Source organism: Schistocerca serialis, chromosome 2, assembly GCF_023864345.2.
Source record: "Schistocerca serialis cubense isolate TAMUIC-IGC-003099 chromosome 2, iqSchSeri2.2, whole genome shotgun sequence".
In the NCBI taxonomy this organism is placed as follows: Eukaryota; Metazoa; Arthropoda; class Insecta; order Orthoptera; family Acrididae; genus Schistocerca; species Schistocerca serialis.
This window is the reverse complement of record NC_064639.1, coordinates 840,682,072-840,703,290: the sequence shown is the minus strand read 5'-3', so window position 1 is coordinate 840,703,290 and position 21,219 is coordinate 840,682,072. Positions and strand designations below refer to the sequence as shown.

Genomic DNA, 21,219 nt, shown 5'->3' with positions numbered 1-21,219 from the left:
TCTTCCATTTCCATAATATTGTCCTCAAGTACATCGCCCTTGTATAGACCCTCTATATACTCCTTCCACCTTTCTGCTTTCCCTTCTTTGCTTAGAACTGGGTTTCCATCTGAGCTCTTGATATTTATACAAGTCGTTCTCTTATCTCCAAAGGTCTCTTTAATTTTCCTGTAGGCGGTGTCTATCTTACCCCTAGTGAGATAGGCCTCTACATCCTTACATTTGTCCTCTAGCCATCCCTGCTTAGCCATTTTGCACTTCCTGTCAATCTCATTTTTGAGACGTTTGTATTCCTTTTTGCCTGTTTCACTTACTGCATTTTTATATTTTCTCCTTTCATCAATTAAATGCAATATTTCTTCTGTTACCCAAGGATTTCTACTAGCCCTCGTCTTTTTACCTACTTGATCCTCTGCTGCCTTCACTACTTCATCCCTAAAAGCTACCCATTCTTCATCTACTGTATTTATTTCCCCCATTCCTGTCAATTGCTCCCTTATGCTCTCCCTGAATCTCTGTACAACCTCTGGTTCTTTTAGTTTATCCAGGTCCCATCTCCTTAAATTCCCACCTTTTTGCAGTTTCTTCAGTTTTAATCTACAGGTCATAACCAATAGATTGTGGTCAGAGTCCACATCTGCCCCTGGAAATGTCTTACAATTTAAAACCTGGTTCCTAAATCTCTGTCTTACCATTATATAATCTATCTGATACCTTTTAGTATCTCCAGGGTTCTTCCATGTATACAACCTTCTTTCATGATTCTTAAACCAAGTGTTAGCTATGATTATGTTGTGCTCTGTGCAAAATTCTACCAGGCGGCTTCCTCTTTCATTTCTGTCCCCCAATCCATATTCACCTACTATGTTTCCTTCTCTCCCTTTTCCTACACTCGAATTCCAGTCACCCATGACTATTAAATTTTCGTCTCCCTTCACAATCTGAATAATTTCATTTATTTCATCATACATTTCTTCAATTTCTTCGTCATCTGCAGAGCTAGTTGGCATATAAACTTGTACTACTGTAGTAGGTGTGGGCTTCGTATCTATCTTGGCCACAATAAGGCGTTCACTATGCTGCTTGTAGTAGCTTACCCACATTCCTATTTTCCTATTCATTATTAAACCTACTCCTGCATTACCCCTATTTGATTTTGTGTTTATAACCCTGTAGTCACCTGACCAGAAGTCTTGTTCCTCCTGCCACCGAACTTCACTAATTCCCACTATATCTAACTTCAACCTATCCATTTCCCTTTTTAAATTTTCTAACCTACCTGCCCGATTAAGGGATCTGACATTCCACGCTCCGATCCGTAGAACGCCGGTTTTCTTTCTCCTGATAACGACATCCTCTTGAGTAGTCCCCGCCCGGAGATCCGAATGGGGGACTATTTTACCTCCGGAATATTTTACCCAAGAGGACGCCATCATCATGTAATCATACAGTAAAGCTGCATGCCCTCGGGAAAAATTACGGCTGTAGTTTCCCCTTGCTTTCAGCCGTTCGCAGTACCAGCACAGCAAGGCCGTTTTGGTTATTGTTACAAGGCCAGATCAGTCAATCATCCAGACTGTTGCCCTTGCAACTACTGAAAAGGCTGCTGCCCCTCTTCAGGAACCACACGTTTGTCTGGCCTCTCAACAGATACCCCTCCGTTGTGGTTGCACCTACGGTACGGCTATCTGTATCGCTGAGGCACGCAAGCCTCCCCACCAACGGCAAGGTCCATGGTTCATGGGGGGAGTGGAATCACTAAGCAAGCATGAATTACACTGCATTTTCACTATCCAGAGAGACAGGATTGGGAAAGCACCTCTGAAAGACCTAAAAATGGAACCTCATGTATCTTATCATGTTATTCAACATGAACACCTTATACTGTTAAGCTGGCACAAAAACAGTCAAGTGACATTAGCAACAAATCTGCAATCAATGATTGTCTTACCAAGGGGACCTGCAAGAGATGGAGTAAAGCGAAGTGAAAGCATGTAACCATGCCTCAACCAACCTTGGTACAATTATACAACAAAGGGATGGGAGGTGTTGATCTTTTCAACAAACTAAGAGGTCTGTATAGAACTGGGATACACTCTAAGAAATTGTACTGCTCTCTTGTTAGATTCTGCCTCATCAGTACGTAGATGCTGTATAGAAAGTTTGTTGGAGTTTTGAAGAAGTGTTGTACTATCTCTACTGATATCAGCACTAATGATTAAACCTTGAGGGGCAATGCCAAAATCCAGGGAAGGTGTACCAAATGATGTCCACAGAGTCAGTGTTGGACACTTTGTGGACAAAATTCTAACTCGGAAAAATGCACAAAATTTTGTTTCATAAAGTGTAATGTTGGTCTTCACCCAGATTCTTGTTCTTTGCAATATCATAGGTAAACAATGTGCAAAATACAGAACATATTACTGAAATAATGTGATGTTGGATTTAGTCCAGTTTGTTTTTATTTTCCCAATGCCATTAATGACTGAACTGTAAATTGGAAAAACAGTAACATATAGTTTTATGAATAAAATTAGATTTAACATTGTTTTCTTGCTACATAAAATAATAAATGGTGCTGCTGAACTGTAAATGTTAATGCCCATTGTATGTTTTATCATATGTGAAATATAACAGTGTAAAAATTAAAAAAAAAAAAAAAAAACATTTTAGTCATTGATACATGCTGCTTCCCTTACAAAGAACTACTTTGACTTAATTTCAATAAAAATCAAAAACAAAAAATATGTTTTGTGCATTAATAGGTTAAGACAGTCATGCGAATGGTCTGTGTTGCCATACTTTTTAGTGAGAAAGTGCACTGTAATTGTAAAGCTGACTCATTTCACATCACATCATTGAAAACTGTTCCAGTTATGATCCATGTGACTTACAAATAATTAACTATGGAGATCAAAATCAGGAAAACAGAAACCAAGGATGTGCATTGACAGTACCGATAATTTCTTGGCATCTTGAGAAAGTAAAGGACTATTCTGATGTGATTCACAACACACTCAGTGAAGAACAGCTGGAAACAATACGGCATAGATATTCACTGGAAAACATAGTTGAAAGGACAGTGGAAGATATAATTCAATGAGGGAGATCTAGAGTATGCAAAGCAGATCGATGATGTATGTTGTAGCAACCTACACACTGTGTAGTTTACAACAATATAGCAGAGATGCTGAGTTGTTGCATTCCATCCTGGATTTTCCTTTGTCTGGCACTGAGTAGTTTATTGAGAGTGTGGTAATCCAGAAACACACAAGTTATCTGCATAATTTCATTTGAACCTAAAAGTACCTATCACATGGCTCTTTTTTATTTCTAAGCCATTATTTATTCATTGCATGTGACTATGAATGTAATGCTCAGATTCACGAGACAAGTGAAACTTACCCAACTCATCAGGTGGAACCAGTTTGGACATGATGGAGCGCATTGCAATGAATGATGTGCCATTAAGAATTTCTGCGATTGGTGCCATGTAGATAAAAATAGTAATAATAATAATAACTGTGAACTTTGATTTATCAGCAGATGAATTTCTATCTTGCTTGTAAAGTAGAAAATTGAAGCAAGTACTGAATAATAATTTATTTTTCTAGCAGAGCTATACACTTCCAGGGGTATTTCATCAATATGTTTATATTGGAGAGAATTATATATTTCATGTTGCCAGTGAGGTCCTATGCTCATGAGAAGCGAGGTAAGAAAACAAGTGCATCCATAATTCCTTCCTCCACAGATAAAAACAAATGTCAATTTATTGTATTTCTTAAAGTAAAGGTTTCATTAACACAGCAGTAAAGTCGCATAGACAGACAGCGAAGTGATCAATGATCTGCTCTGGAACAAATTTACTACAGATTTTATGCAAGTCGAATCTGCTAGGGATTACCTGTCACTAAATGACAATATCAATGAAGATGTTGTACTTCATAGGTGTTCAATAAAAAGAATACAACCATAATTATGTAAAACAGTTCAGACGTAAAAGTGTAATATTCAATGGGTGAGTGCATTAAAAATTTCTCCAGCTTGCCTGTGTACTGGGAAAAGTCGACCTGGAGATGAGGATTACGATTACATCTATATCTACAACTACATTTATACTCCACAAGCCGCCTTACGGTGTGGGCGGCGGGTATTTTGTCTAACAGTGTCACTTCCCCCTTTCCCTGTTTCAGTCACGAATGGTTCACTGGAAGAATGATTGCTGGTAACTCTCTCTGTGGGCTCACTTCTATCTAATTTTATTTTCATGGTCTTCTCACAGGACATACATAGGAGGACACAATATTTTGGCTGACTCTTCTATCTAATTTTATTTTCGTGGTCTTTTCACAAGACATACATAGGAGGACACAATATTTTGGCTGACTCTGCTACAAACATATGCTCTTGGAAATTTAATAATAAACTGCACCCTTGCAGCATCTCTCTGATGCTTCAGCACTTACGGAATGTACCTATAATAAAATGTGCTGCTGCTATTTGACTCTTTCTTATTTGCTCCATCGATCCTACCTGGTATGGATACCAGACTGGCAAACAATATTCAAATATTGGTCAAATAAATGCTTTGTGTGCTGTTTCCTTACTCTCCGAGGGACAGCGCCATGCCAAAGTACTTACTGTGCGGATGGAGAGACTCTGAAGCTGAACGGCTATGATATTTGTATTGCAGCTACTGGTGGCAGAACAGGCTTCAGCCGACCGACCAGATGAAGAGTGTCCCACGATGCACCATCTCTCCCATAACCGCTCCCACAGTCCTTCCCTGATTATCCAACAAAGGTGTGACGTGATCCACAGTGAGGGGTGCTTGGCACATGGGAAGATGTGTCACTGAAAGAGCTTCAAGGATATTTGGCGATCTCCCTGAGTAATTAGACATGCACCACATGAGGGTCTGTGGTGTTGACTGAATACATCCCCAACTCTCGTGGAAACAAAACAAAAACTGAGGGACTTGAAGAGACCTCAAACACCCTAGCATTGGGATTCAAACTGATGGAAGCTGTTTCCACAACTGGATCAGACAAAAGACCAGTCCAAGAAGGGGAAACCGTTACTGAGAAGTTGGACTAGGTCAAAAATCACATCTTTGTCCGAGGACCGAAGGGGGGAAATTACTGAAAGAACAAAAACCTAAACATAAACTGCAGGAACTACAAGGTCTGGAATCTAAGATTTCCAAAAGAGGACTCTCTCAGGGTGAAGGGGGTAATCAGACTCCTTCTACCTTAAGACACGGAACAAGAGAACAAGGAAGGAGTCTAATACTCCCACTTCTTAGGATACATGGATCCAGAAAACACAGAGACAGGAAATGGAAAGCAGACCTACACTACTGCAGTCTCAGTTTTCATGATGGCAGCTGTCCAACGGGGACATTCACTGGTCAACATCACTTCACAGCAGACGAAGCTTGTTCAGATGGCTATCTTTGAGAAGAATAAGGGTGGATTCAAGCCCAGGACCCAAATTCAGGAAGGTCTATCTGGACAAAAGTCTTCTTATCTTGTTTTTGTGGGGACTGAAACAGTGGACTGGCTTAGGGAAATGGTGCCCAAGGTATGTACGTGGGTGGACGTGAAGCTGCTAATCAAGACAGTGGCTGAGGTCTCCAAGACCACAAAGGTATCAATTTGGGTACCAAAACGTCTTAAGGATGTATCTTCAAACACACCCTAGAGATAAGGGTGCAGAACCAGAAGGTCTCGACATAGAATTGGGGGTAATCAACCAAAAGGTTGTACTGCACGGACAAACCTTTGTGGTGGAAGCCAACAAAAACTCCCAGACAGCCATGTGATAAATGGACCTGAAATTGTACTTAAAAAAGAGTTCTCGCAGGTTGCCATCACATAATCAAAGATACTGGATGTGAGCAATGTGGCAAGTTGGAGGCTGTAGATAAGCCTGCACTACAGTAAAGCAGCAACTGCTGCCCAAAGTAGTCTTCTGGGAAGACATGAGGTAGAAATGGCCCTGATCCAAAAATCCTATCTATATAAAGGATCCATTTCAGTTAGTCTGTGGAGGAACTAGAGGTAAGTTGATTTAAGTTAAAAATCTAAAGAGCTCCAGAATATGCATTCATGTTAAGAATGGAATCTCATTCATGATGATGGTGGACCAGGGGCAGTTTGAGGTCGAAATGGGTGTTAAACAGGCCATCACCATTAGGAATCCCCCTCCTGGCATTAGTAAAATAATGCTATTTCCTTTGTTGATGGATAACAGTTTCTGAGGATTCTTCCAATGAATCTCAGTCTGGTATCTGCCTTACCCACTCTTTAATTTTATGTGTTGTTCCACATCAAATCACTCTGTACTTATACTCCCAATATTTTATGGGTGTGATTGCCTTCAGTGATTGTTCTGCAATTGTATAATCACACAATAATGGTCACTCTACATATTTTCAATATGTTACATTTGTTTACATTATTCCCTGCAGCAACTGTCGATCATCTGCAGGTTTTCCTGCATTTCACTACTATTTTCTAGTGTCGCAATCCCTCTGTTTACATTTTGTTATATAATGAGTTAGTCTCATTATAAGGATTTGTGCTTCCCTTGCTCAAGCATTCAAATTCATGGTAGTGAGTTACAGGCATATTCATACTACTTAACTGTTGCGTATCACTGAAAATCAATACGGGATGAGTGCAATGTGCTTTAACACACAGCATTTGTTTCAAGTACTGGTTTGAAAACTCCCCTTAGCCCAGTTCTCCGTGTATTTCTGTGAGACCTAAGACTCTCATAAACACAAAGTGAAAACTACCACACAAGGTGAACCAATGCAAAAACTCATTTAAGGTTATGTAGTTGTCAAAGTATTTGTTGTCAAACATTTCTTTTATTACTGCAATACTGGAAAATGCTAGATGAGGTATAAACAATGGATGAATTAAGACAATCATTCACCTTATAGGGGAGGCACTGAGTAATATAGAGGACCATAATCAAGAACTAAAACATGGTAGCTAGCAATATTACAATATGAACACCTGCAGGCATTCCAAGCCATGCAAATAGTCATTGAAGAACTTCTGAGTGTATGTTTCAATATGTTAACAGATTTCTAGCAAGGAACACTAACTACAGAGCACTTGAGAAAACAGATTTAAGCCGTGAGCTTGCAGCCCAACTTAGAAACTTATAAGATGGTTTTCTTTAGAAATACCGCAGGACAGAACATTTCTGTTTGTAAATGGGACCGAGGTATTCCAGTGAGGAAAACAGCAAGGTTGTGCTACTGTACCGGAAATGATGTGGCATGAACCAAGCTTAGCCAGCTGTGGGCCTGTCTGGAGAAGCATCTGCCTGTCTCCAATGGCATAAAGGAGTCTCTTTTATAACCAGAGGCTCTGGTAGAATTTCTCCAAAAGCATTTAATACACACACCATTACAAACAAAACTAGATCATCTTACTTCTAAATTCTCACGTCCTTACTTAATATTGAAAATGTGCAGGTTACTTGTGTCTTAGGATAACATATTTTATGAGAAGCAATTCATTTAGACTTAGAGAGTTTGATATCTTTTTTATCCATATTTGAGTGTGATTTATTTGTGAAACTCTTTTTATAAATGAGGACTGATTGGTGGAAAAGGTGTATTACTAAACTGTAATGTAATGCATAGAACAGAGTGACAACTACCAATGGGAAGCAAGCTAACAGAAGTAAAGGGGAAGGCATAGTATGGTGGACTTGTTTTTTACACTCCAAAGACTAAGGAGCTCTATTCTTGAAAGAGTAAGGAACTCCATTTTCATGACGTCAACGACAGGTGGCTGCATAATGCAAGTGTTGTCGAGATAACTGCTGCTTAAACAGAGCTATGTTTTAATGAGAAAATTATTGAATTGCAAAGTAATTCCTTGTGCCGTCTAACTCATTTGATAATGTCAACCTAAACTCATTTACCTATGCTGCAGTTACCAAGCCTACAAAGAATTATTATACTTCCTATGTTTGCAAAATAGGAACGGTTTTGTGTCATGCAAAATTGTGAAATTGGTCTCTAGACAACACCTAATGGAGCAAAATTACTTCAAGTAAGTCCTATCAAATATTTATGTTCCCTTCACAAGACACATTTAAATAAAATAGAATGGTAACTAGCATGCTCAAGTGTCTGTGTGCTTTGGAGAAGAATGCCAGTTCAAAAACAGAGCTACCATTTCTTCTTAATTTGTCTATCTTAACACTCTATGCCTCTACTGCACTGTGACTAATTATCTTTACTCATTCCATAGTGATTTCTTTCATATTCATTAAGTCAGCCAAAGATCAAAGTTACTATCTTCTTCTTAAGTTGCCAATCCTAAGATTGATTTGCAGCAGCTCTCCATTCAGTGCGATTGTCGGCCAGCCTCTTCAATTCCGTGAAACTTCCGCATCCTAGGTCCTGCATTATCTGGCTTATGTACTTTCTTCTAGGTCTGCCTCTTGCCCTTTTGCCCTCCACAAGGCCTTCCATTATAGTGTAGAGAAGACTTTCATGTCTCAGAATGTGTCCCATCCATATATCTCTCCTCTTCTTGACCGTCTTCCAAAGAACTGGAACTTCCTCCGCTCTCTGCAGGGCTTCTTCATTTGTCATCCTGGCCGTCCATGGAATTTTTAACATCCTTCGCAGACACCACATTTCGAATCCTTCAATCCTTCTTCTTTCGTCCTCTCCAAGTGTCCAGGTTTCGCTGCCGTAGAGAAGCACACTCCCAACAAAGGTCTTTATTAACCGCTTCCTTAACGACAGACTTATCATATTTGATGTGAGGAGTCCTTTCCTTTTATAGAATGCGATCTTTGCCTGTCTATCTAAGCAGGCAAAAATAAGAATGTACCAGACCATCATCAAGCCAATAGTGTGCTATGCAAGTGAGACATGGACCCTGACAAAGAAAACAGAGGAAAAAACTCATCACTTTTGAAAATAAAATACTGAGAAAAATATACGAACCAGTGAAAGAAAATGAACAATGGAGAATAAGGAAAAACAAATAACTCCGACAATTATACACACTGCCTGACGCCATAGGGAGTGTGAAAATTAAGTGACTAAAATGGTATGGACATTTGAGCAGGAGAGGGGAGAACATGGTAATAAAGGCCGTAATGGATGGAGAGCCTGAAGGACAGAGACCACTGGGACGGTCGAGAATAAGATGGAAGGATAATACCATGGGAGACATGCACATACTGGGTCTGAGAGATGAAGATGCAGATGACAGGAAAGTGTGGAAGGCTGGACTGAGTGAGGCCAAGGACCAACTGTGGTTTGTGTGGCCAGTATAATTATGTAAGTAAGTCAGCCAAAGTCAAAATAAGTGTCACATTATCAAAATCTGCAGCAATACATGAAACTTGACAATGAACAACTGACAAAAGCCACAAAGAGTCACCTCTACTTTGAAGTCATGCCGGTTAAGTGAAAGAAGTTTTCCTGTGTAGGTCTTAAATTCCACTGTAGACCTTTTTGTGTAATGCTTTCGCAATGACAAATAATATACCTAGAGAATGTCAAGCACCAAGTAAGCTACCAAACCAAGACTTGTGACGAACAAATACCTTGATTGATGTAATTAAATTTGGACTCATGGTTATTAATAAAAATATCATCATGGCATATTCTGCTGCATTAATGTAATTAGCATTGCATGTTTGTATGTTGAGAATTGTGCTAAAATTAAACAATATGTCCCTTGTATGTCAATTGCTATTACATAATCATCAATGTGTTTCCAATTTCGTTACCCTATGAAATTTTCTTATTTACTACCACTGCATATCAAGAAGACAGAACATATCCATATTACAAAGTGAATGATCTGCATCAACTACAAGCAAATGCTATAGATGGTGATAGACAGAATAAATCAACAAGATGTTGCCTTTAGTATGTGGTGACGGTGGTGGTAACTATGACGATGGCCACTGTTCACTCAGGCTCCAAGCTAAGAATTAAATTTAAAAAAAAATCTGAATTTGTCAAACATGGAATGACACAGCTCACTGTATAAAACAGCATTCAGTGGCTAACAAAAGCATACGGCCTATAATGCTATCAATGAACTGCAATAACTTCTCATCTGCATACAATAAGATTACTTACCATTTCTAGGCCACTTGACATGTCAACCACATCTATTCTTTTATAAGGCAGAAATACTTACTGTTCTGTATGAAGTTCTTAGAAGCAGATAAAATGTATTGTAAAGTCTCTTATATTTGGTATAAAGGAACGCAGCACAAAATTATCAGTAATAACAGTACTTGCTTACTAGAAACTACATATTTCTGGACAACAGTACAAGGTGCAACAGAGAAATTAGAGATAACTACTCTACCCTTCAATGTTTTGTAAGCAACATCTGAAAAATGAATCCCCACGAAAGATTTTAACTGTGATCTACGCTAGGCAACAGAAGCTTTTATGCCCATTATTGGTGGTAGTATGGAATCACGTTACCAAATTACGTCATACAGTCTGAATCAAATCTGCCATCCACAACTCCAAATTTCACAGATATTCTAAAGGTCACGCAACTGCAGCCACGGGTTATTTCCTAAATTAATGACACACTGTAACATCAGTGAAATTGCTAACTAAATCTTTGCAACCATGGAGCTGTAAGAGAAAAACAGTGACAGAATGATATTTTGAGTACACCTATTATAAATGTTCCTACAGCTCAAAGTATTGCAAAGCCGATCCAATAGGTTATTTTAATCTTTCACTGGCATTCATTTCAGAAAACATTGTACTCCTGCAATGCAAAGATTTTATCTAAATGTTTTGGAGAAAATTCGAGACAGAATACCAAATCTTTTGCAACTGACACAATACAAAGAAGCAGAGTATTAATGCAGTTAACTTTTCTTGAGCAATCAATCATGTAAAATATCACTGTAATACAGCATTTAACATCTGCACTACATCATTAATTTTACTGGGCTGAAAGTTCAGGACGGAAATAAACTGAAATGATCGAAAGAAATGATGGTAAGAAAAGGAACTTAACCAGTGTTTAAATACAGCACATTTGTACTATAAATACATACAGACAAAGCAGTTTGAAGGATCTGAAAAGCAGGAACACATTTTCGGAATTTCATTTATAAACATGCATAATTGTAAGAACAACAGTCACCTGTCTTTTGGGAGACCTAATGAAATACTCAGCAGAAGACAAGTTCAATAGTTTCTGTATCAAGCAGTTGTTTATCGCTTCTGAATGATACAGCATTACGGTGAACAAGCATTTTCAATGAAGCAACACAACTACCTAAGAATCAGCGGTGTACTGTGACCAGTACTGTAAGGATATGGAAGGAATTAAAACTTTAACCAAGGGAAACCTATAAGGCATAATATTAACACAGAAAGGATCAAAAACATGACGATGAATTGAACCAAAGTTAGATATCTCTGACAAAATCGCATCAGACTATTTATCCTACTCCTCCACAGACCCTGCTTCATATTTTATTTATTTTTCCTCTTGTTTTCAGTGTCACATTTTACAATGAAATGATTTGAAAGAACAGACATTTAAATCTTACTTTTTCACCATTCATTAATACAGAAATTTTGCCTTGAAGGTATGAATGAAGGCATTAGCTCTGTTTCACTTGTTATTCAAAACATATAACTTAATCTTTAATGTGAATAATAATCTATACAATAGTGCCCTCAGTTTATATTAATTTTAAAGAACTGAATGTAAGCACGCAAAAAAAAGAAATAAGTGAAGTAGACACAAACAAAAAGTGCTGATAAGGTAGCGAGAAACTATAAATCAATCTGAGGAAATTTAAAAAGGAAGGAAGAGCTGGAATACACAACAAGAAATATTCAGGATGGGAACAGAAGAAATTCAGAGAAAATAAAATGCATAAAGAACTGAAACAAACTTACGAAGAACAGTCAAAGAAAAGTAATAAGGAATGGCTAATAAAGTCTTGGCGAGATAATTCCTATATCACTAGAAACAAGCAATCAGAATTCAGATACCTTCAATTTCTAAAATATTTTTGTGTAATGGAATGTAACTTAGATGCAATATTGTTATAAAATGTCAGAAGAACCAAACAGATCAGTTCAGTTTCCACTTTTCATGTTTTTAATAAGAAAACTGTTTACTTGAAAAGTGGCCAACTGGGAAAAAAACATATAATTCACTATAAAGAAGTTTGTTTGACACAACTTACAAGAGAATGTTATCTGTCACCTTCTGAAACATTTATAATTCCTGTCACTTACCTTGGTTGTGCACAGCTTCTGTACTGCCACTAGGTGGATGGTGCTCATTGTAAATGGATGATCCTGAAAACAAAGAGGATCATATTCTAAACACAGAGAATACATGTAATGTCCTTCCTCAGCATTGGCCTGGCAAGCATTTTTCTCTTTAAAATAAGATTAAAGTCACAACAGATGAATGTGTATATATTTATTACAATACTCAATAAAATACAGAAAAAAAATTATGTCAAGGTAAGTAAAACAGGATTAAGAAATTTAAATTTAGTGTCTCCTGTACTAACTAGAGTCGGGAATGTGAAAGAAACCTGAAATTTGAAATGCAACACCACAAATGACCCAAATGAATCGTGACTTGGAAGACATGAAGAAGAGTGAAAGATCAGTAACTGGGCAATGGAAATTCCACGATGTAACAACATGGAAAGGACAAATTGCTACACACTACATAGAAGATATGTTGAGTTGCAGACAAGCACAATGAAAAGAATACCAAAAATATTTAAGCTTTTATACAAAGTCCTTCTTCAGAAATAGAACTCCAACACATTCACACATCATACATAAATACAGCTACAGTTGGGCCTTAGTTTCCAGTGACAGAAGCCATGTGTGAGTTGTTGTGTGAATGTGTTCGCATTCTACGTCCATGGAATAACTTTGTCCAGAAGCTTAAATACTTCTAATATCCTTGCGTGGTGAGTACCAACCTATCCTATCTATGTTATAATTATTACATCAATAACTTTTAAACACAATGAATTTTCACTCTGCAGCAGAGAGTGTGCTGATACGAAACTTCCTGGCAGATTAAAACTATGTGCCGTACTGGGACTCGAATCTGGGACCTACGCCTTTGTGACCAAGTTCTCTACCGGCTAAGCATGACTCACAGCCCACCCTCACAGCTTTACTTCTGTCAGTACCCATTTCCTACCCTCCCAGTTTTACAGAAGTTCTGGACTAGCACTGCTGGAAGGAAGGATACTATGGAGACACAGCTTAGCCAAAGCATGAGGTATTGTTTCCAAAACCCTTTGCCTTATGCAAGTTGTTTCCAAAATCATTTGCCTTGTGCAAGAGAACTTTAGTGATATTGGATAGGTAGGAGATGACAAACCGGAGGAAGTAAAGCTATGAGGACAGGTCGTGAGTCACGCTAGGATAGCTCAGTCAGTAAAGCATTTGACTGCAAAAGGCAAAGGGGCACACAATTTTAATCTGCCAGGAAGTTTCAATAACTGGTTAAGACCGCAGAGGGATGGTTTATGTAATGGCTCAGCAACACCTTCTGATGCGGCTGGAAAAGTCAGTGCTATGATAAGCTCAACCTGTGAAAAGCTGTCAGGAAAACTGAATTTTGAAAGCAAGTGTCAGTGTGCCTCACTGGCACCAAAGGGTGCAATATCAGCAAGTGAATAAGAATGATCAATGTACGAAAAATAGGTTTCTCATACTACAACATTTTAATTATACATTGCTACAACAACAGTACTTGTATATGAAAATGGACAGAAGAACGTCAGCAAAGCACAGAGTTTGTACTGGACAATGCAATACAATGGATGTACTGGAAGACCACACTTGTTCATGCCAGAGCTTGAAGTGACCCTACATCCCTGGCAGAAATGCCCAACCTGTCATCCCCCTCCCACACCAACACCTTTCAACAGTTTTTTCTCCACATAAATCATTAACAGTACATAAATTATTAATTAGAAATAAAAGAAAAAAGAGTTGACAAAATGTCCCTTCACAACGCATTGTGTTTTTATTGCAACTTTATGTTGAATTTCCTTGTTTCAAGCAGAGCAGACTCATTGATTATATTGCTAAAGTCATGTTTAGCAGCTGTGTTGTATTCTGTTGATAAATATACAGCTTAAATTGACAGTCTACTTTTATCCATATTTTGACCGTAAGTAATTTTTTTTTTCGACTTTAGTTTGCTGTAACTGTGTTCAAAAAATGCTACAGTCACTGGTGTTTTCATAAATGTTCTCAAAGCTATTTTGATGCTCAGATAAGAGTCTCTTACTCTGTACTTTAAAAAAACTTTCAAAATATGCTTTCCATCCACTCTTTCACTTGGAACTTGAAAGCAGCTATTTCAGCTCCTATGCAACAATATCTGTGGTGTATCTTACACCAAAATCACCTGCATACTTTACAAAATAAGATACAAAGCTTTTATTTATGAAGTTTCCTGATAGAAAATAAAGTCAATGATATGGTATGACATATGTGAGATCTGAAACTTCCTGGCAGATTAAAACTGTGTGCCAGACCGAGACTCGAACTTGGGACCTTTGCCTTTCGCGGGCAAGTGCTCTACCAACTGAGCTACCGAAGCACGACTCACGCCCGGTACTCACAGCTTTACTTCTGCCAGTACCTTGTCTCCTACCTTCCAAACTTTACAGAAGCTCTCCTGCGAACCTTGCAGAACTAGCACTCCTGAAAGAAAGGATATTTCAGAGACATGGCTTAGCCACAGCCTGGGGGATGTTTCCGGAATGAGATTTTCACTCTGCAGAGTGAAAATCTCATTCTGGAAATATGGGAGATCTATTATCCACTTCATTTCTTATTCTATCAAATACTTTGAAGCAGTCTAGCTCAATTACTTTCTCAACACAGAAGTGAAGTGAGCATTCAATCATCTCTCTAGCTAACCTCTTTGCATTTCTTAACCTTTTAATGGCAAAACTACTTTGGGCAGATAAAGAATCACAAAAATCTTTGATTTTCCACCAAAACAGAGTGACACTTCCAGTCACAAGCAAGACCTGGTAAAGTGGATGAGTAACAACACTAGAGTAAAGGGGATAGAGGAGAGAATGGGAATATTCATTTTAGAACAGGCTCGATAACCAAGAAGGCGAGTGGCTTAATAGTTGTAACACAGCACGTGTCAGCAGAGCAAAGTGCTGTTACTACAGTCTGCTCATTGTAAGATCAACATGGTTATCAACAATGCACTAAGTATTCCTCAGATCTGTTGTTACATAATTGGATTGTCCTCCTCACACACAAACGCGTCTGATTATGAAAGTTTATGGTACAGCATCGCTGCTAGCATATCGCTAATGTAGCTCAGCAGTGATGAATCAAGACCCTCACGTCTATATGGACACAACTGGCAGGCATAGTGAAAGTGACAGTCCAGTGAGATTTGATACACAAACTACATGGGCTAAATGTTTAGCACAGCGATTAAAAGAAAACTTAAAGAATTCCAGTGCTTCAGCACAGAGTTATATTCATAAGATAACAACAGCAATGTATCTAACACCTCAGTAAGGGCAACTTGCAGCGCTGGAGCAATGCAATTGATGACCAACGGCAAGAGAATAGCTGTCAACAGGTAAAACATATACAACTCCCATAATACTATTAATCTGCCACAGAGGTTATTTATTTACACAGCAAATTGTATCAATCAAAACTTAGGAGCAGCACAGGTACTGGCTGTAGGAACAAGTAAATTATATATCCCCTTGACCTCTTGTTTGCTTGTGTCTTCCATCATTGTGTCTCACCAAGTCCTTGTTGGCAATTATTGCAGGCCTTTGGTCAAACAACATATCTGTTTCAGTAGCTGCTCACTGACCTTTGAAATCCTACAACATCACACAGAAGTAGCAACAAGAACTCCACTGTCGAATATGAGGGAGCAGTGTAGCTGGCAGCTGTGTGAACTAAGTGCTCTAGGAACACAATGAGTAAGGGAACTAGTGTAGCTCCCCCAGTTAATCCTCAAATCCTCTTACATTCTTTGTTGTTGCCAGTTCTTGTGTCCTCTTTGTGCCTGTGTCCTTGGTGTGTGCCTATCTCACCAGCGCATTCTACAGCACTGGTCTGCAAGGTCGTAATGGACCACGCATTCATTTGCAGTACAGATTCGACACTGGACCGCAGCAATAGGTACAAATCTATTTCGATTCCAACATTTCAGAGCAAATATACTGAATTAAAATTTGACCTTACTTCTCTTGCAGGTGCGCCATGTTAACAGCAACCCAACCACAGATGAAATAACTGAAATGGTGCACAAAATAGAAAGAGTATGGTACATTCACAGTTAACACTGTGAAAACTCTATAAAGCTAGCACATCATACGCTGAATGATGGTGGAAAGTAAAATTTTCAGCTATGTTTGGATTCTATTAAAAAAAAGAATATAGTTGATTTTATACTCCAATTTGCTATCATGGACTCGAGGCCACACTGTAAATAAAAAAAGACGCCGTGGAACCAATTTAATTTTTTCTGTGGCACGAAGTAGATTTTCCTGATTGATTACTTTGCAAAGAGTACAACAATAATTAGGAAATATCATACGAGTCTCCCGAACTAGATGGAAGCAAAAAATATGAGACAGAACACCTTGATTGCAAAAAGAGAACAAAGAAAAGTCATGTACATGCAATTGCAGACAAATATGCTGCAGCAATGGCAAACACCGTAGAACTTAAGTACAAATTGTTGGAACATCCTCTCTATTCACCATATCTGGCAACCTACGAGTTCCATATGTTGCAGACTTTGAAAAAAATCCTAGCTGAAAAATGCTTTCAGACCAATAAATACATTCTCACAAACATAGATTAGAATTTTAAAAACCACCGAGAACCATACTTACGAATGGAAAGTACTTGCTGGAAAAATGTTAGGGGAAGTGGTCTGATGTCAGTGCATTTACACAAAACAACAAGCATATTTCTCGCTTAAAAACTAAAAACTTTTCACTTTACCCTCATTAGTTAGCAATTAAATGAGTATTTATCTGAAAATACCGTGGTCAGAAAGAAGTGCTTTCTGGTAGAAACCGAAATCTAATCCAGTTTATGAGTCACGTACTTTCCATTGAGTTCACACTTTTTAAAATCTGAAATACTGCCCCCACTCTCTCTCTCTCTCTCTCTCTCTCTCTCTCTCTCTCTCTCTCTCTCACACACACACACACACACACACACACAGGAAACATCTTAATAATTGAAAAAACCTGCAAATGTACAGGAGACCAGGCAGATGCTTAACCTGCGTGCAAACACAGCAAACACAAACTTACCAAAAAGAGAAGTATATCATACTGGAATTATATTATGTAAACAAATGCCTTCTTAGTTAAAATGCATACTGACATTAAACACATTTAAAGTAAAGTTAAAACAGTTCCTACTTGACCACTACTTCTACTCTCTCTGTATTTTTAGATCATCATAGTAAGTAAAATCTCATTTATCAGATATTGTTATTTGTGTATTATATCACTTTGTACTATAATTTACTTTGACTGTGTTGCTCAGGTACTCTCACTTAAAAACTGCTACTATCATATGTACAAGAAATGTAGTGTCAATTTATTGTGCACTCTTAATTTGTTGAACATGTAGTCACAACTGCTACTGAAATCATTAATTATGTTTACCCCATGTACTACATCACATGTACTAAAAATGATTTCCTGGACCAAATAAACAACACAGGTGAAAGTAGTTGACCTGATGTTGAGAAACTGTTAATGCTCTTTCACAGATGGAAGCGATGCTGCTGACCATTATTACACACAAAAATGATTAAGGGACAAAGAAATGAATTTAGTGTACACATGTACTTACTGATGGGTTTCTGACTTAAATGATCAAAACACTATCTATATAATTTGACAGAACAAAGTCCAGAGAGTGCAAGGGACTGCAGCTACACAAATCAAAGACCGTGCAGTAATAAGTGGAATGTGTGGTCCTGAGAATACCTTCATTCCACATCCCTGAACATTCACCTTCCTGATCAGCAGACCAACAATGAATAATGAGATAATTTAAAACTTCCACCTATTACCATCCACTGTCAAATTTCCGTTCCTACCTGCTGCTTATGAAATTCCCAACCCCATCATTTTTCACATTCTTCCTTTGCATAATAAATAGATCTAGTTTAAATCATGCTGTACTTGTACTTTCAGGAGTTGCTATTTGCTAAGTTAGAATGATTTTCTGGCAAGCAGAGACTTTTCACATTACATAGCACCAATAAAACTTTAGTGTATAAGAGGGAGTACACTGACAATACAATGATAACTATTCTCCATCTAGTTACCTGCAGAGTAGTGTGGTGGCTTTCCTGACACAGTGTGACCCTGCCTGCGGCATGGCCGTGCGGCGTCACTCCCTGGTGACGAGCGTGTGCGAGGACGTGAATTACCACTGACACTTATACTGCCTGAGTCCTCACGACTGCTACTCATTGCACTGATACAAAAGAAAAAAAGCAATCACTGACCAGCTATGTACCAGATTGACATTTTTTATAGAGCTCCTTCACATTTCTGCCTTATTATCATGCCTGCCTGAAGAGAAGTCCTTTAAATACAACATTACATTAAGAAATGAAAATACCAATCCCTTTTCCACAAGTGTGAATATACGAATACAAACCTGGGCTGGTACCATATGTGATTTAGTTCTTTTTAAGTCTCTTCCATTTGGTAAAACCTTCAATCTTATTTCTGACTGGTAAAAATGCGAAAATACAAACTTCTCTATTTGATCAAGATTTGCTAATGTATTCCAGGAGTTTACACAACTCCTACAGAGAACCAGCCACAATTTTAATGAAATAACAGTTCTAGTCAACTTCTTGGCTTTTAATTCCACAGCTAGTAAGAGCCTGCAAAATCTTTAAACCATAGCTTCACCAGTGTTGTGGCTTTTAATTCCACAGCTAGTACGAGCCTGTAAAAGCTTTAAACCACAGCTTCACCTGGGTTGTAAGAGTTTGTCAAAAATTAAAATTTATTTGATCACCACAACTGGGCAAATTCATATTTATAGGCCACTGCCAAATTACACGCAAAAGCAACCATGTATGTCAGCTATGACAATCATCGGAAAGAGGAAACCAAGGCACAAGCTTGGACTGATGCTGGCGAATGTTACAGCTGCCATATTTTTGTGAATTAAGCCACAGCACATGACACCAACACGTATCAGAACACACTCTTGTGTGTGGATCTACAGAGGAGCACAAGTCTGGTGTTCAGAGAATCTGCGTCACCATGTTTGTCAGATATTGACACTGATACTTTTATTACCTCAAGTATCTGAAATGGTCATTTTAGAACTAAATTCCATCCCACAAGCATGCGTTAGCTTCTTCGACTATGGAGGTGGGTATGTAGTTGTGAAACATTTATTTCTGATTCAAACTGTCAGCTGTGTGTCAATAATAATGTTTCACCCAACTCCTTGTTTAGAAAGATAAAAATACATTCAGAAGTTGAATATAATAAAAAACACTTTTCTGAATACCGGAGGGATAACTTAATACTTCACAATTTTCCAAGATGCCCAACATGTAATAAAAATGTCTGTTACTGGCCAGAGGAGACTGAAAAAATTAAAAACATCTGGATGTTACAGTTAAAAAGTACACTTTAAAATTACGGGAGGAGAAGGAAGATTAAGAGTTTAATGTCCCATTAACAGAGATGGAGCGTAAGCTTGGGTTACGAAAGGATGGAGAAGGAAATTGGCCATGCCATTTTCAAAGTAACCATCCCGGCATTTGCCTGGAGCAATTTCAAGAAATCATGGAAAACCTAAATCTTGATGGCCAGACAGAATCGTTGTTCTCCCAAATGCAAACCAGCATGCTAACCAGTACGCCACCTCGTCCGGTTGTTTTCAAATGAGAGGCAGTTAAATAGTCAAACCCTCTAAGTTATCATTTTATAATATTCCTCATCTTCTTATCACTAAGTTTCATTCTGTATATATGTTCGATTGTTCTAGCTCTAAAATGTAATATTCAATCGTATATCATCATGGCCTATTTAAGTGCTACTATAAGAAGGCAATGAATAGTGACAAAAGCAAATTTACTATAAAACACTATCAGAAACACAATAACATGCAGAGAAAAAATAATATAAGTTAAAGGAGACATGCAACATCACTGGTGGCCAAGCAGAAGAGAATACATACTGGAGGATTGCATCATGCATATTCTGGGCAATGTTGGTATCTTCAGTCTGCATCCACAGGTCACCAGCTCCTGTGCATGAAGAACGGCCAACTTCCATATAGAAAAAGCAGTCCGAGTACCCGCATCGCCGAATACCATTCAACTATAAAGCCAAATCAGTGTGTCATTTAGATGGCACTAATTTGTAAAAACACTTTTCTGGATATGTTTCTCAGAAAATAAATAACATAATATTTTAAACTGAGTTATTAATTCAAACAGCACACTGCTGCTTAGAAAAGGTTCAAATCTTAAGAAATATAAACATAATGTCATGAACATGACAGAATTGTATTTTATAATAAACATATTGCCTCAACGCAAAAAAAAAAGATGATTATCTGCATTACTGAGTAACTAATTGTTGTGGCTCATTAGACCGTGACTACTTTTCAACCTTGAAATTAGTCATTATGCTATGATAAACTTCAGATACATCGATCAGTTCAATGAAAGTAGAAAAACTGTTAAAAACACATTTGGAAGGCAAAGTTTCTGTGCAGACCAGAAAAAGATGTACAGAAATGTTGAGCAATTAACGGAATAAATGCAGATGAATTCTGACTCAAAAGTGTCTACTTCGAAGATGACAACTACTAACTGAACATATTTGGTTACAACATTATCTCGCTTGTTTTTTGTCAGATCTCGTACAGATTGCACACTTTAAATTGGCTCACTTCTGATCTGTGAAAGTCCATGGCTTTGTACTGCTTCTAAATGTTTGGCAACATTAGTTATGTAACAGTTTTGTGCAATGTAGCAACAAGTAGCTATTGTGAAACTAGTGCTGATTTGTGTATAGTGACTGTTAATATTATTCACAAAAATGGGCGAAGAAACACTACCTGTTCCTTCTAGTAGCTCGCCATCAACTTTTGCGTCACTCCTA

At 38.0% G+C, this 21,219-nt stretch overlaps 1 protein-coding gene across 1 annotated transcript in view; it reads right to left on the bottom strand.

Annotated features, from left to right (window-relative positions):
- Nucleotides 1–21,219, bottom strand: part of LOC126458111 (mucin-17) — a 211,722-nt gene that overhangs the window by 142,138 nt on the left and 48,365 nt on the right. The window contains exons 6-8 of the mRNA XM_050094940.1: nt 20,288–20,430; nt 18,402–18,553; nt 12,296–12,358 (exon numbers count right to left, since the gene is read on the bottom strand). Of these exons, the coding sequence (XP_049950897.1) occupies nt 12,296–12,358; nt 18,402–18,553; nt 20,288–20,430 (358 nt within the window). The remainder of the gene's footprint in view (nt 1–12,295; nt 12,359–18,401; nt 18,554–20,287; nt 20,431–21,219) is intronic.